Raw genomic sequence first — 16881 nt, forward strand, 5'->3', positions numbered from 1 at the left:
CATATATTAATACATTTAATAGCAATCATGAACTTGTTTAATGAAATAATTTTACTGAGATCAAGATCAACTGACACCGCTCCAATCAAGATCACAGGTGGTCAAACAGGTCAATGACCTCGATTGGGGCAATGGTGACTGGCATCTAGGCCACCACAAGCCCTGAGTTGCCCACTCTCATCGAGTGAGAGGGAGGAGGGACAGACCTTGGCTGGTGGGGAGGGGGGATTGACACCAGCCGCCACCAGCTGAAGTGACTTCGCTCAAGACTTATTTGGCTGCCGGCAATCTAGTGTGGCTGGTGGTGGCTGCCCACGGGTCCCAACCGCCCCTCTCTGTTGCCTCTTGTCTGTAACTTGGCATAATTTGTTAATTGCAAGACAATAGAGGGCCCTCACATACGAATTACCATCCTAATCCCATCTTAAATAAGGATTTCTCAAATCACAGCCTAAAAGTAACTTCTAGATTAGGAATAAAAACAACTCCATAATTAACAAATGTCTTAGCCCTAAATTTGGGAGAGACAGAAGCCTCAAGTCCTAGCAGCAGCTAGCGCAACAAAGACCTTACCATCCCACCCTTCCTTTGAAGCAACAGTAACTTCGTTTTGCTGCTTCCGATCCCTGGCGCCATGAATAGCGTTACCCCGAGCCAAGCCTACCATAACCTCTTGCCAGTACTCAGATGACGGAAAAGAAAAGCCCAAACAAACATCAAAAACTGCTTCCCGTGCCAATAATGAGTATTCTGCATGAGCTATTAATGATGAACAAAGAGGAACTGTTCGAGTAAACTCATGTTACATAATAAATTGTGTTACTCCCAGGGAATGAATGACCCCTCATTCCCATCCGACATCATCTGCTGTCCAGGGTTAAACAAGATGGAACATAAATAGCTCCAAAATTTGCTTAACTCTTTTAAGTCGCAGACAGGATTATTCCCCTTGCTACCCTCAGCACACCGACAATTGAGTGACTGAAGGAAATGCAACAATGATGGCACCCAATTCAATTATTTTTATGAGCTGAGCTTTCAGTCTTCTATTCACCAAATATTTCAATGTTGAAGACAATAAAAAGGGCGCTCTGGACTTGAAAGGTCTCAGACAAAGTCGGGCTGCCCAGTAGAGGTAAGGCAACGGTGCCACATTCTGCTGTTTGGGTCGACAGCCCTCGGGTAAGATATGACTTCTGGAATGGGGAAGTAGATGTAGTGAGTGTTGCATATGCCTACTGTGATGCCGCTGTAACCTGCAAAAGCCCCATGAACCTGCCAAGAGAGAGAAGGCAACTGGATTTGTCATCCATTCTCCAAGTGCTACCATATGAACTGCCAAGGTAGTTAAGCATTTCCAAGTAATACCGGACAAAGAAAAATGCTGGAAAGTTGAGTTAAAATTTGTGAGGAGTAATTTGTATGAGGACCAAATTGAGGTCATTCCATTAAGGTTAACGCCATAATTTTAACCATTGGAAGAATCAACTATGCTGGTGAAATTAGTCTGATCAGGTAAAGTTCATTTCTAAGAAACTGTCAAGGTAGTTAAGCATTTCCAAGTAATACCGGACAAAGAAAAATGCTGGAAAGTTGAGTTGTAAAAACTTGTGAGGAGTGATTTGTTTGAGGACCGAATTGAGGTCATTCCATTAAGGTTAACGCCATAATTTTACCCATTGGAAGAATCAACTATGCTGGTGAAATTAGTCTGATCAGGTAAAGTTCATTTCTAAGAACTCCCAACATTCTAAGAAATGAAATAAAGAGATCTGTTGATCTTTGTGCCCTGAGGGCACGGGTAAAAGATAAAGAGCTAACTCTGATTCCACCAGATCTTTTAAGATGAGAACTCTCAGTCAGTGCTTTGTAGAGCCACAGAGAATCTGCATATTAATAAATAGCAAACTAATGCCCTTTATGGTTTGCCCGGACACATGATATAAAGACCCAACAACCTAACGAAACAAAGAAAATTAAAGATATAGAATTCCCAAACATATTGACATTAAAAAAGAAAAAGATAAAAAAAAAAAGGGTGGCAATCACCACTATGCCTAGCTTTTGAGCTGATAATAGAACAATTACAGCAAGTTGAGCTCGAAGAGACTGGGAGTCGGCTAAGCTTATTGCCACCAAAACCAAGCATCTCACCGCTCATAGTCAGCAAGATTTAACAGATGAAAATAGAAATAGAATGCATGGAACAATGAAATGGGGACGTCTGTTCATATCACAAATCAGTAAGGGAAGTTTCCAAACTTTAAAAACCAAGAAGCAACCAACAGTTCAATAAAATAGTAGGAAGCTAAAATCAGGAAAAGAAGACTAGATTGCTGATTTGTGGAATACTAATTAAAAAGGTGAGGAAAGAGACTCACAGCGTTTTGGCCCAAAACGGTGCAAAGAATGCCGTCCGATGCATTTGCACGGCAAGCACGGATCATGTAAGTGGGGTCAATGTACTTCACATCGGCTGGAACACCAATCTCCTTAAAGTACTTCTTTGTCTACAAAAGATAAGCTGTTCAGAACTCCAAATCCACCATTCCTCAAGATTGGTACTGCCATGCGATTTCTATAGCTATTCATCAGGTCAGAGGTCTAGGGGTACAACCAGAAGAATCAGAACCCCATTATGATTGCTACAAGATACAAGGATTCAGCTTTAGAATTTTTAAGTGGTAAAAATTTATCTCTTCCCCCACTTTCTTCCTTTCATGAAAGTAATTGACAAATTGATGAACTTAATTTCTTCAATATTGATGATGAAAATAAATGAAGAATACAATGTGAATACAATGTAGTAAATTACTAAATTCTTCAAAGCTGATGTGCGGATAAAATATTTAGGGTAAGAAGTTTGAATGAAGGCTATGTAAAGAAATATCCCCAGAGTTCGGAATTTGGTGAACTAATGCGAAAGAGGCCAGGAAATCTACAAATATCAATTCTGCACCATTGGTGCAATTTACTCACAAATAATCACAGTGAACTAAATACCACTTGCCTGGTCATATCCAAAATTATTGCATGTTACAATTTTCTTAATAAAAGAAAAATTGCAGAGACCAACCTCCTGTTGTAAATGCACTCCAATGTCTCCCAGTACAGTATTTCCAGATGCATCTCTAGCATTGGTTTGCTCAACAAAATTCTGCAACATAAATGATCCACTTTTATTTCACAACCTCAAATAAGGATAAAATATTTTGAGACAAATAAAACGAACAGAAAAATAGAATAGTAATTGGTTTTCGGGTGAAGCCCAGACACTCATCATTAGAACAAGGGAGAAAAAAAAAGAATAATAATCGGTAGGATTCCCGAAATATTATTTGCTATCCGAATAATTATTTGCTATCCTAAGTGATGAAGACAAGACATACACATATCAGGATGACTTATTCGACAATAGCACAAAATGACCCTCTATCTCTACTCATAAGTTTCAAGTATGTAAACTGGGAAAAAATGTGGATGAATTAACACAAAAACATGCCACGCCAAGATATAAACTAGGCCCATCTCCATCTAGTAATTCGAGCCACATTGAGCCTGATCATCTAAAGGGGCAAATAAAGACTTGCCAAACTATGAGATACCAATTTTGAACAGACATAAAACCTTTATGTGAAAAATGAAAGATAACAAGTTATGAGGAGAGGCAGACTGAAATTCATCAAACAAGAAATAAGCCGGGCATATTTCTAGTAAGTGCACTTTGGATGGGGGCTCTCACCTGCCCAGCCCCCTCTGCTACGCAAACAACAGCTGACCCTTTTGTCTCAATCAGGTACTTAAGGTGTCTCAACACGCCATGAGGACCATGTAAATGAAAAGGTACCTGCCCAGGCAAATGTTTTGTTAAAAAATATTACATGTTTATTGGACAAATCTCAAATAAAAATATCTCCATATACCTCTGGAATCAGACAGATATCGATCTGTCCACTAGCAAGGGAAGCATGCATGGCTATAAACCCACTGCTCCGACCCATCAGTTTAACAATTCCTATGCCATGGTAAGCACTGTGAGCCTGTCACAACAATCAGGGAAAAAAGATTATGGCTATTTTACACATTACAAGCAAGGTAACTCGTTGTAAAGCAATTAGAACAGGCTGATTTAACGTATTGGATACATTTGGCTGCATTGGACACATTCACAAAATGATGGAAACGATCACTCAAAAATTTATAGGAGATTGTGATCTTCTTGCTTACAAGATAAAAGATGACCAGGAACCACTATTTATGGTACATATTGATCTGGAGCCTATTGACTGTGTATTTGCATATTCTCTTTTAGTATACACTCACCAGTTCATTTCATGGAATTCCAGAATGTAACAGTGAGGAAAGAAGATCTACGGAAACAAGAGGGAGGTAATGGATAAGTATATACTTCAATGTATGCAGAATTTATGGCCCGTTGCGCTTCTTCAACTGCAGTATCGAATCCAAAAGTTTTGTCCATCAACAATATGTCATTGTCTATAGTTTTTGGCACACCCACAACAGCCACCTTTAATCGTCTTTTGCGGCACTGAAAAAAATACATAACAGAGAAGAGCATGGGAAATGAATGGATTGAAGGTGGAAATTGAAGACCTAAAAACATCTACAGGTCATCAAAATATAACACACTTTAAGCTACACCTAAAATATTCAGGCAATGAGAAAAAGCACTTTCACCATACTGGATGTAAAAATAGAAAGGAGGAAAAAGAATAACCTTGTTGATTAACTTGGAATCAATTGGTGTAAGGTTTCTAAATTATTGAATGGAGTACTGATTGCGTGATATAGGTGAAGTGAGCATCAACCCATTGCAAACTTAAAAATACCTTGTATAATAAATGACAATAAATAAGTTGCACATGTCCAAACTGTCAAAAGTTTATCGAGGAAAGCAGTTCACTAAAATCCTCCAAGATTTCACTCAAATTTCATAACCAAAAAAAGGTTCCACAAGCTTAAGATCTACTTGTAATATCTATACAAACTGTTAAAAATAGACAATTTCAAAGTGAGGAATCCAAAATCTCCCTCTTAGTAACTGGATAACCTAAAATTGATAATTTATATGATTTCTTCATAGATTTTCATGCCATACTGTACAGAAAATGTTCAGCAATCCATTTTTTCAGAAGCAAATGCCAGAGAAGTAACCACACCTCATTGTGTATCGCATTGGCTCCAGCATGTGTACCATTTCCACCCAACACAAAAAGCATGTTTATTCCTCTTTCCTGAGGCCAATTTTCAAATGCACACACATCAAGATACTTAACAAGCCACTCAAGACCTCCAAAGGAATGGAATATCTTAAAGCAGGATGCTCAACAACCTCCATACTGTCCACGATTTCACTTATCCCAGGTCCTCCACGTGATACCCCTAATAAGCTTCCACCAGAAAGATGGACATTCTGAACAACTTTGCGTGATAGCTGATCATGAAAGATACCTAAGCAGATTAGTCAAAATATTTTCTTAAACAAATAATAAACTTATGGTCTACTAAAACCCAAATTAATAAGGTAAGGAAAGCACTCACTGGCATTTCAGTTAATTCATTGTCGCTGAAACCACGATAACCAAAAGGTATCCCAACAATCTTTTTGACCCCATAAATTTCCAGGGTGATAACAACCTGCACAAGATAATGGTCAAAGGAAGTCAAAATGCAGTTGGGGCATATGCAGAAAGCTCAGCTCTACTTTACCCTCAAGACAGGAAGGATATTTTGATAATGAGCATCCGGTAAACGAGATGTTAAACCTATACTGAATTGTGGTTACTAATGATAACAAGGAGGGAGGAAAAATTAGAACCTCTATTCACTAAAGCATTTTGTTATTTTAGAATTGAATTTTAAAACCTGCCTATAGCAATAACTTCTGTGGACTCAGATATCTTAAATGAAAAATGCCTTGTATGAACATTTTAAACAATATATCATGTACTTATGTGTCATAAATAAAAGAAACCAGATCCCAAGGAATAAGAGATTCTACTAACCAACCAATTATTTCCACAAATACAAATATCAGGAAATCAGGAAACCTACAAAAGGACTTCAGAAAACATCAAATAAAAGAAGTTTTGCCTATGTGAGAACCTGTCTGATGACATCATTGAGACCAGGGCACAGTCCTCCACAAGTAACAATTGCTGCCTTAACTTCTTCTGGCTTGAAATAAATTTCCTCACGAGGCCCAGCTCGGTGAACCCTTCATTTTGAAAGTTTCACAACAAACATCACCAGGGGATAATGGAATGATGTAAAAACTATGTGGCAGTAACCATTTAGTTACAAACTACACTTCTTACAACTGCATAGAGAGATTACTACATGGCAGCGTCCATTCCATAACAAATTGATCTAAAAGACAATTGATCTGATCATATTTTTAACCCTAAGAAGACTCATAACAAGGGAAAGGACATCAGAGTGCACTAAGCAGAGTGTTTATACACCCTGCAAGAAAGGAGAACAAGTAGTGCACAAAAGAAAATTTTCACAAGAATTGGATTCCATTATCTGCTTCCTTTATGCTCATTGGTGTGTCGGAATAAGACAGTGGCAAAAGAAAGGACTTTCAAACTGCAATGGACTAAATTGGGGCTAAAGGCAGGCATCTCTTTAAGCTATATTATAACAATTTATACTCCAGATTGAACTTGTGGCCATCCATTTCCACTGTCCAGAGTTATTACTTTCTGTACTTCATAAACTAATCAGTTACATAGGCTTACTTTACGAGGTAGTTGGCACAATCTTAAGACAAAACACTTTTAAAGATGTATTTGATCACTTCATCAGATCTAAAAGAAAAAGATCTCTCAAATATAGCAGTTCCCAATGTCATTATATGCATATCCAGATTCAAAATTCAATTCTAAGTAAAGGCTATAAGTAGACCAGAGAATATCTAGGTAATAGAAAATTATACTGCTTCCAATTCAAGAAATAATAATACTACAAAGTACAGTAATATGCTATAACCATTCACATGATCCCAGGAATGCTGAAGGGGAATCATTACCATTGTTCAACCCAAGTGCAGTCGGGATCAATGCACTCGGCACCAGCTGATGTAGGTGATGAGTAGTGAATAACCTGTTCACATACAAATTATGAATTTGAGAGTAACCATCAGACAGATATCAGAAGCTCGGCATTCGCCTAGTGCAGTCGGGTATACAGAACGGGCAAGAAAAGAGCTCCCCCGAAAATCACTGGAAGTAAATATGGGTTCGAGGGTGCTCATTTGTAAGGGGGTAACATAGCATAGTTTGAGACATCTATGAATGCATCAGAGAAATTCATTGGTCAATAGATTATCTTATTCTTCTTCTATTCCCCCCCTCCCTCGGACTGCGAAGATTATCACACAAAGTAGCGCAAAAGGTACGTTTTCCATAGTGTAAGTTCACGTTCTAGGCATGCTGGGTGTTGGTAATTTCAGGACAGATGTCGAACAAAGAATACATGAAATTTTGGCATGTTCAGGGTGACTGGGTGCCGTAGCTCTCCCGAGAAAATAACTGTGAGAATCATAAAATGCACGACCTTACCAGACTCGAGACGTCGAGCCACAAGATGACTCATTCAACTTATTTCAGATAATAAATGGCGGACGATATTTTCTGTCAGAGACCGATGACGATGATGATGATTTCGATGATAGCAGCGGCAGCAGCAACAGTAACAGTCATAATGACAACAAACAAGAGAAGTGAAGTGAGTCACCTTGAGAAGGACCCGGTCGCTATTATTGATGTAGCCGTGCCACTTCTCATCGGAGGGGTACCAATCTGCAAAATCCCCCGTTACCGGAGTCCTGCTTTTACCAAAAAAGAGGAAGAAATTATACACCAATTCTCCTGATAGAGCAAACGAACCTGACCCCAAGAGAAAACAAAACCCGACAAACTGAAATTCTCAGTAGAGAAAAGAAGTCGAGGGAAAGGGACCTCATTTTAAGGCAGAAGGTGGAGGGGATGGTGGGGGCATCAGGGAATATGTCCGTCAGGTGGGGGAGTCTGAAGCGGTTCTCGAAGTCCCTCTGGAACTTGGGCTTCCAATTGGGGTCGCTGAAGTCGATCTCTTGGTGATGATAATAACGATGATCTTGCTTCTGGGCATCGGACTTGACGGCGAACTTTGCCGGGGGTATTCTGCGGCGGGGTCTGATGGGAATTCTCGTAGTGGGTCGGGGGCCGCGGCTCCGCTTGTTGTTGGGATCATGGAGTAGCTTGACTTTCATGATCGCACCTGAGTGCGAGAGTGCGTCCATTGGAGTGTGAGCTCAAGCGGAGATCACGAAGCGACAGAACACGGACAGGGAGAGAGAGAGAAGCTGATGACCGAATTATGGAGGGAGGGAAGGAAGAAGAACAGGGAGTGAGAGAGGTAGTGGGGAGACGGACAGAGATAGAGAACCGGACAACGGCAGTCACCTTCTCCGGCTGGAAATTGGAACTTTTGTATTTTGACTTTCGTAATGCTTCAGTCTGTCTCTCTCTCTCTCCCCCCTTAACAACTCCGGAAAGCGAAAATGATTTCGGCCTTGTCTTTCTTCTCTCTGTTTTTTTTTAATTATTTTTTTTGAAAATACGGTACTGCGCCCTAATGCATTAATAGAAATTAATGATTACATGAGGGAGGTATGATGGCTCATACGATATCACCAAATAGAATAAAATCGAGCCCATGTGGGCAGTGGCTAAATCTATGAGCATCAACCGGTAGCAAGAGTGCATATTGACCCACCAATATGCACATTTATTACTTTCTCGATATACATGCTCCACCATTACAATCCAATAGCAAAATAATAAAGCTCGGATGTCTCTGGTGATTGCATCATTAGCCCCGACATGTTCTCTGTTAGACCGTAGCAATGAGACAACCACCTTGGAATCAACCTGAACAATAACCTTCCTTGCACCCAACTCCCACACCAACTCGAGGCTGATCTTCACTGCCTAAAGTTCGGGTGCGACGGATATAGCAATGCCTATATTGTGATGGGCTCACGAACCAGAACGGGGTAAGAAAGAAGGGTGGAGGGTAGAACTAATAAAACTCACCCGATAAGATGACTCGCCACGAGTAAGAAAAGTCAGGTTTGATTAACCACGCTCAATGATGAACGATAAGAATCGGGATTTTCGCCACTAAACAAATGACTTATTTACATAAGAAAAATAGAGGAAATGCTCCAGACAATTTCATTTAAAATATTCATCAAATTCGTTTTTGAGATCTCCTCCTAGCATATATATATATATATATATATATAAAAGACAAACACCTCCCTTGACTCTAGAATAAGAAACTGACATATATTCTCCTATAGATTTCTTTCCTAAAATAGAATAAGGAAACTATCTGAAATAGGAAACCTAAGATTACTGGCTCAAGCTAATATATGAAATAATATCTAATTAAGAGAAACTATATTATAGTAATATAGGAAACTTAAAATCTAATTAAGCCAAATTTTTGTTCCCGAATCTTCTAGAATGCATATCTGGTCTCGAAAATTCGTATACATGTTGGGCTGCAATCTGAAGCACATCATATTGTGAGCAAACCCTCTCAGCCAGACGCCATTTGTGGCCCCGTACGATACCCCTGGCACTGGCCGGTCTCAGATTGCCCGTAGTCATACCATTGGTGTTTAACTTCAGCCAACCCTCATTCGATGCAGACGAACCCACCATATTTCTTTATTCTCTTTTTAATTGCATAATACGGTCCAAACTATATTGTCATGTATAATATAACAAGGGTAAAAGACACTACCGAAAGAAATGGAGAAAAAGACTCATTTAGTCATCCCACCTCAATGTTTAATATTTTTGTCACTTTCATCCTTACCCTTTTTCAACCAATATGGTCTTTAACTAGGGTGAAAGTGGTTTGGGTTGGTTTGGGTTTTCCAAATTTGGGCCAGTGCACTAAGGTTTTGGGTTGGTTCGGGTTGAAGAAATACCTACCCATAAGGATGAAAGTTAGCTAGGAAACCCAACCGCTAGTAGGTTGAATTATTTGGATTGGGTCCTTGACTAACCCAAAATTTTAAAAAAGAAAAGAAAAGAAAAGAAAAATAGAAAACTGCCATTAACACAAAGAAGAAAGAGAGAGTATAGTAGCCCTCTCAACCCTAGAGGAGCAACCTTGAGCAAGGATGTACACTTCAAGGAAGAAGATTCACACTACAAGTTGAAAGAAAGGAAAAACTAGAAGAAGAAAAGAAAAAGAAAAGAAGATGAAGAAGGCAAGTCAACTGATCTCTGTATGGGGTCAGTGGGCTACTTGGGGTCGACCCCTATGCCACCTCTCTCTTTCTTTCTTTTTTGTCATTTATTTATATTTATTTTATTAACTCATACAAAGCGTCTTTCCGGTGAAACTCAATTTCTGGGCATCCGTCGATATTTTCGGAATAAAACATTGAAATTGAGAAATTCAAAAAATAATCAGATTTATGAGAATTCCAATTTGCATCGACGGAGATTGAATCTCGATAAAAATCGATCTTGAATCTCTGTCACTCGTCGATCGTAATTGCTTGATTATTTTCGAAGTTCAATCTTTTCAACTGGATATCCAAAAATATTATGGGACCACCATTGTGTTCAGATAAATTCATGAATTGATATTACGTAGAAAAATATTTTTTGTTCCCAAATATCATCCCGAATTTGAAAATTGAAATAAATGCAGGTAAGATTCGAAATTCTCATATTTTCAATCGGATATCCGAAAAATAATCCGGGACCACCATTCTCATCTTTACGCAAAAAACATTCTTCAATCGACTTTGACGCGCGTAAGGCCAGAAATTCTTGAGACCACCATTGCGTTCTGAAAAATTCAAGAATTAGTATTATGCTGAGAATTAATTTTTGGTCTTGAGTTTTGTTTCAGATTTTGAAAAATAAACTTGATGCGCTTGAAACCTAAAATTCTTGTCTTCTCAATCAGATATCTGAAAAATGATTTGAGATCATCATTGTTGTACGGACCCGAATCTGGACTCTCGTCGGGGCCAGCACATGCGCTTTTGGATCCCACGGCTTGGGAGTGTCCACCTTCCCGGGGATACATGACGGACACGCTTGAGAAGGAGTCGCCACTTATCATTTTATGACTCGAAGGTCGAGAGCCGATAAGTTACCCCGGTCTAGGGGTATGAAACACTTAGTTTTGCTTAGGCATTAGTCTGAGAGGAACCGGAATGTCCGAGTTCGGGGGTTCACGTTTCGTGCGAACTTATATCTTGCACGCCCTTTTGGTACTCCGGTTTGCTAGGCTTGCAATTTTATTTCATTTATCGCGTGAATTAAGTTGCGCTCGGCTTACACATTTTGACACCGGAAATTCAGTGAACTAAACGATGTCGGTTAAGTAGCCGAGAAAGAACTAAACCCGTATGTCGAGAAATCGGTTCACTATCTTGCGTTACAGTTCATCAAACTATGATGTTTGAATTCCTGCGTGAACCGACATCTTGTCTGGGCAAGTATTGGACCGATTCAATTAATTCGACTATCGGACTGTTCACTCACCAACTTGGATTCTTACAGAATGAATGTACAAAATAAATCCTTACAATGCTCTTAGAAAAACAATAAATACAAATTGCAAATGGTTGAATCCTAGTCAGTTCGCTTTCGGTTATTATTCCGCTCTGACTCGCCATGAGTTCGAGGAAACACCGAAAAACTGAAATTCAAGCGCTCTCAGTGAATAGGACATTGGACCTTGTGATTGATGGTTAAGGCGTTGAACCCTAAGTGCAATACGTCCTATGGGTCGGGCTCGACTCGTATGGACAAACAAGAGTAGAAAATTAACAAACAGAGTGCATATTACAGATAATGTGTTTGTTATTGCCGAGTTTACGTGGATTAACAAGTTATTAACCCAGGGGTATTTTGCAAGCAAATGTCGTATGCTAAACAGTTACGTGTGTAAAACATTTTGCATTCGGCTTTGTTTCAAGGACTTGATAGACATGATGCCTGTGGTCAAGTCCTTTGTGTGTTGATTGCTTTTAGATTGTTCTGTATTGTGACACTGAAATATCACTGAATTAGACAAACTCGTGTTTTGACTCTAGATTTGGAATCTAGAATTTCACCTAACCATTATCTAATGTTTGGTTTGGTCGAGTGAAATGTTAATAAGCATTTTGCATGTTTTGTGATAGATATAACCGTTCTAGTTACCCGAGTCTACGATAGGATGACAGAAATTCATCAGTGGATAAGAAAAGGCTTTGCAGATGAACCTGCACCTGAACATGTAGCCTATTCTTATCTTGATACTGTCCTAGGAGTGTCGCTAAATTGTGAAAAAATGATTTTGCCATTTATTTGAAAATTGTTTTCATAAAAGGGAAAACATCACAGAGCAGGCCACCTCGGCCTGTAGCCGGTGTCGACCAATTCCCCAGATCGTCCAGGGTTATACGAGAACCTCGAAAAAGCCAAAGAACCGGTTGATCTAATCGGAAGTGATCTAAAAAAATCTTATGTATCATAACCCGAGTTACCTGAAAACATGTAAAAACTCAAGTTGAGATACAAAAGTCCTTTCTAGAGTTCGTGCTACATCGAACTGCGCGTTTCGAATTTTGAAATAGGCAAGTTTTGAAAAGGGCATTAACGTCATTTGACAACTCATTGACGCGAGTTATCAGTTAATTACCAATTCATTCAAAAGTTGTTAGTGTGAAGTGGGTCTAATCATGTGAGCATCCCGATTAACCCGTTTGTGGATTTATGACTTGTAAATTATTGCCAAATGTAGTAAATGTGCGGGTTACAGATAATCGGACAAATCATGAATTGATCCACTGAATGAAGTCTGAGTACCCGAACAACTTAATTTAATGAAAATAATTCAAGACACGGGGGCTAAGAGAGTCCATGAAGGTCGAGAATAATTTGGTCAAAATGACCAAAATACCCTCGAAACACTAATGGACCCGAAAGAGTCATTGATACATGAATCCTTGCATTTTTACTTTAAAAACAAGGTTTTAAAGTTGTTAGCATGCGGGATTTGCGAAAATATTAAAATTGCAATTTACACAAAAATCTGAGAAATGGATTTCATCGAGGTAAAGAGATCGTTCTTGACCCGAATAAGGTCGAGGAACTTTCGACTCTTTCCTCTTGGGAATAGCCGTGAGTTTCCTTGACCCATTTCGGGTTTCAAACGCTCTCTTTAACCCAATTTCGACTATTTCTCGCATGCTCAAACGTTAAACATGGTAAATAACACGTATTTAACAAAAGCTGGTATCGCCATGATTTGGAAAACGCATTTAAACATACAAACTTGCACAAATACGTTATTTATGGAATCGATAAAACAATACCGACTCCATGGATGTGGGAAAACATAAAGATTCGGGAAACAACTCAAATCGGGGCAAGGAAATCAGTCTTGACCCGAAAAGTTCAAGAATACACCTCGGTTACCTCTCCAAGAGGTTAATCCGAGAGGTATCTTGGCTTTTCTGGGTCGATATGGTTTCCTCGACTTCAATTTAAACATTTTCCAATATGCTAGCACGTTAAAACGATAATAAACTTGCATGATATAACATTGAAATTGCATCAAAATTTAAACTTGGAATTGAAACATGCATAAAACTCCTTATAACCTCCATAAACACAACAAAAATGTAAAAGTCCTAGTTTCTCTAAGTCGAGAATGGTCATACCTAGTCTCGAGATGCGGGATGGGACTGTAAAAAGTCGGGTTGGACCGTTGATGGGTCAGGTTTGGGCTGTTTTGGCTTGAACAGACCCAAATGGCACAGACAGACCCGACTGGGTAGTGTCTCGACCCAATTGGGCACCCAGTAAAGAGTAGACCAGTTCGGTTCGTTCCAACCGATTTTCTAGCCGGTTCACCCCGGTTCTGGACAGCCAAGGTACCCTTCTAGGTGGTGGTGGTGGTTGTTTGGTTCTAAACCTGTCGGATTGACCCGTATAGCCCTGAAAAGATAACGGAAAACAGAGCATGTCTTGGAAACAGACTCGACTAGACAGTATTCGGGTCAGACGTCACCACGGTGTCTCCCGATGGAATTTTGAGGCAAGGTCAACGGCTCCCGACTCCTAACTCACCTCCGGAGGTAACTGTGGTGGTTGTTTTGCGAAAAAAGTCTCGGATCGACTCGATCTGCAAGAAAACCGCATTAACAGTCAGATATTTCGACCCGACTGGGCAGTCGGGCTGTTTCTTCGTGCTGGTCTAAAACCAATGGGTTTTTCTTGGATTTCTTGACTCCTTGACACCCTAGGGTTGTGTAGGGCGGTGTTTGATGGGTTGTGACAGCTTAGACCGGTCCGGAAGGGCTTGAAACCCAGGTTGAAATTTCTGACCCGAGAATGGCAAAAAAAAAAAACAATTCGGTTCTGTGATTGCTATTTCGATGGGTTAGAGGTTTCAAACTAAAAATCTAAGCTTGGAAATGGATAGAGGGGATAAAAAACATGTGGGATATGAAGTTTGGATTTAAGCCGGGATGGTTAATACCATGATTCCGACTTAAGGCTTTGGTGTTTTGCTTGGTTTCTAAGTGCTGGAGGTGCTACGGTTTGCTTGGGCTCTTGAGAGCATTTCAAGAGGAGAAAGCTAGAGAGATGGCATGTGTTGAGTTGTGATTAAGTTAATGACTTAAAGGATATATATAAGTAAAGATTAAGTGCAATTAAGTGAGAAAAAACTTGATTAATGGCATGGATTAGGGGGGATTCAAATTTTTAATGCATTACGAAGAAGAGCTAAATGCATTGATGGTGAAGTGAAGTTGGAGTGTTGAAGTAAGATTGTAGGCTTGATATTTTTGAAAAAGGATAAGGGCAAGTTGCATGGAGAGGAAGACAATGAGATGGGCGGCATTCATGAGGGTTACGGCTGGTCATGGAGGAGCCGTGGGCCCCACGGTCATTGAGGAAAGTTCGAAACAAAGTTCGGGTCTCGATTGATCGCGTGTTCGATGTTTGTGGCTCAAACGAACGTCGAATTGTCATTGTACGCTCGAAAACGGTTCAAATGAGCCTAAGATTGTCGATTTTGCCCTAAAGAATATTCGTGTGGCTTTTGGGCTCGAAAGCCGGCTTTGCCCGTTTCAGGCGATCAGAGCAAAATTAGCCTTTTCTGAATACATATCTCGTAGCTGCATTCCGTATTCGTCATTTTGACGTTCATTATCAATCAGATCGACAAATTGACCCTTAAGTCGGTATTGCAAATGTGAAGCCGAAGACGTCTTAGGAGTCCGAAGCCGAATTACTCATAATGCTTTCTGAGTTACTTGGATGATCTGGAGATCACTGCGATCTCTGTTCATTGAAAACAGACCCTGAAGGATTGAAAAAGTGCATATGAAATCCTAAAAGTACTGTTTTGAGGGCCTATATGGATTGTGAGGTTCTGTCTGAGGGTTTCATATTAAGCGTTGGGATGAGTAGTACTGTACTGGCCAACCATCTGACATCAAGTTTCTGCCAAAAGGACTTCCGGTTATGAATTTCCGTTAGAAACGATATTTTCTGCCATTCGGAGGTCATTCGGGAAACTGAAAGGGATATTGCAATCTAATTTGCCAAATTGCATATGTCAGCTGTAGTTTTTGGGGCAATGCATGACTAACTTGGTTTGCCAATGTTCTGTCAGACTAGTCTCCGGATATTGTTTTCCGTTGAAAGATATGTTTGTTCTGCCGCTCGGGAGTGATTCGAGGTGTGTGACTTTCGAAAGACGATATGAAGCAATGCTCATGCTCTATGTAATTGCTGGATGTGGCTGTATCTGACATCGGGCATTAACTTTTCTCTGGTGAACTGGCATTTTTAGACTTCCCTTGAAAAGTTGTCTGTATTCAGAATATTGCTCTACATAGAGCAGATAATCTGCGAAATGTATTTGAAGACACTTTTTGTCTGTTTGGCACCGCGTGAGAAGGAGTCGCCACCTACCATTTTACGACCCGGAGGTCGAGGACCGGTAAGTTACCCAGGTGTTAGCACCCCATTTTAGTCCACCGGCTTCAGAGACAAGAATGTCGGGTCGAGGCTCAAGCCACTACTCATGACTCGGCAACCAAGAGCATTTGGACCTAGGGGCACTGTGCGCACTCGAATTTAATCTCGTCGGGGCACGCATGCGCGCGCCTAAGCAAACGCGGCTTGGGAGTGTCCACCTTCCCGGGGACGCGCGACGGACGCACGTGAGAAGGAGTCGCCACTTGCCATTTTATGATCCGAAGGTCGAGGGCCGGCAAGTTACCCGGGTCTAGGGGTACGGGGTACACCTAAATGCTAAGGCAATGGTCATACGGAACCGAAAATTCCGAATTCGGGGGTTCTATTACGTGCAGGCCTATATCCCGCACGCCCTTTCGGTACTCTAGCTTACTAGGCTTGCCATTTTGTTTATTTACCGCGAGATTTAGGGTCGCACTTGACTCGCCCGTTTTGACACCGTAAAATCGATGAATCGATTGAGTTGGGCCAAGAATCCGAAGGATGAGTAGGCTTGTGAATCAAGGAATCGGCTCGCTATCTTAGCGTTACAGTTCATCGAACCGTGATGGTCGATTCCCTGCGCGAACCGAGACCGCGAGTATTCAAGCTTACTCATCCTTTGGTGATGATAGACCAACTTAACCAATTCTATACTCGGACCTCTCGCTCGTCGATCGGGGATCCTTACAAATGAATGATTGAATATACAAATAAAATCCTCACAATGTTCCCTCGAATAATTGCAGAATACAACTGAATGAAATAAATGGATCCCGATCGGTTTACATTGGGCCAATATTCCGCTCCG

At 40.4% G+C, this 16881-nt stretch overlaps 1 protein-coding gene across 3 annotated transcripts; it reads right to left on the reverse strand.

The window, feature by feature from the left end:
* Positions 1 to 712: 712 nt before the first annotated feature.
* On the reverse strand, positions 713 to 8568 carry LOC116214121 (ATP-dependent 6-phosphofructokinase 5, chloroplastic-like). Of its 3 annotated transcripts, XM_031549422.1 has the most exons (14): positions 7986 to 8568; positions 7762 to 7852; positions 7055 to 7128; positions 6127 to 6238; positions 5563 to 5658; positions 5354 to 5455; positions 5181 to 5255; positions 4409 to 4549; positions 3924 to 4040; positions 3743 to 3847; positions 3077 to 3157; positions 2382 to 2510; positions 1822 to 1886; positions 1142 to 1275 (listed from the first exon to the last, which is right to left on the reverse strand). In XM_031549422.1, the coding sequence occupies exons 1-13, from the start codon at positions 8306 to 8308 to the stop codon at positions 1860 to 1862; spliced, it is 1473 nt and encodes a 490-aa protein (XP_031405282.1). In that variant the 5' UTR covers positions 8309 to 8568; the 3' UTR covers positions 1142 to 1275; positions 1822 to 1859. The 3 variants fall into 3 exon arrangements, with proteins under 3 accessions (XP_031405281.1, XP_031405282.1, XP_031405283.1); XM_031549421.1 differs by lacking the exon at positions 1822 to 1886 and having other exon boundaries at positions 713 to 1275; positions 7986 to 8566; XM_031549423.1 differs by lacking the exons at positions 1142 to 1275; positions 1822 to 1886; positions 2382 to 2510 and adding an exon at positions 2522 to 2645.
* Positions 8569 to 16881: the final 8313 nt, after the last annotated feature.

Source organism: Punica granatum, chromosome 7 (assembly GCF_007655135.1).
Source record: "Punica granatum isolate Tunisia-2019 chromosome 7, ASM765513v2, whole genome shotgun sequence".
NCBI classification, from domain to species: domain Eukaryota; kingdom Viridiplantae; phylum Streptophyta; class Magnoliopsida; order Myrtales; family Lythraceae; genus Punica; species Punica granatum.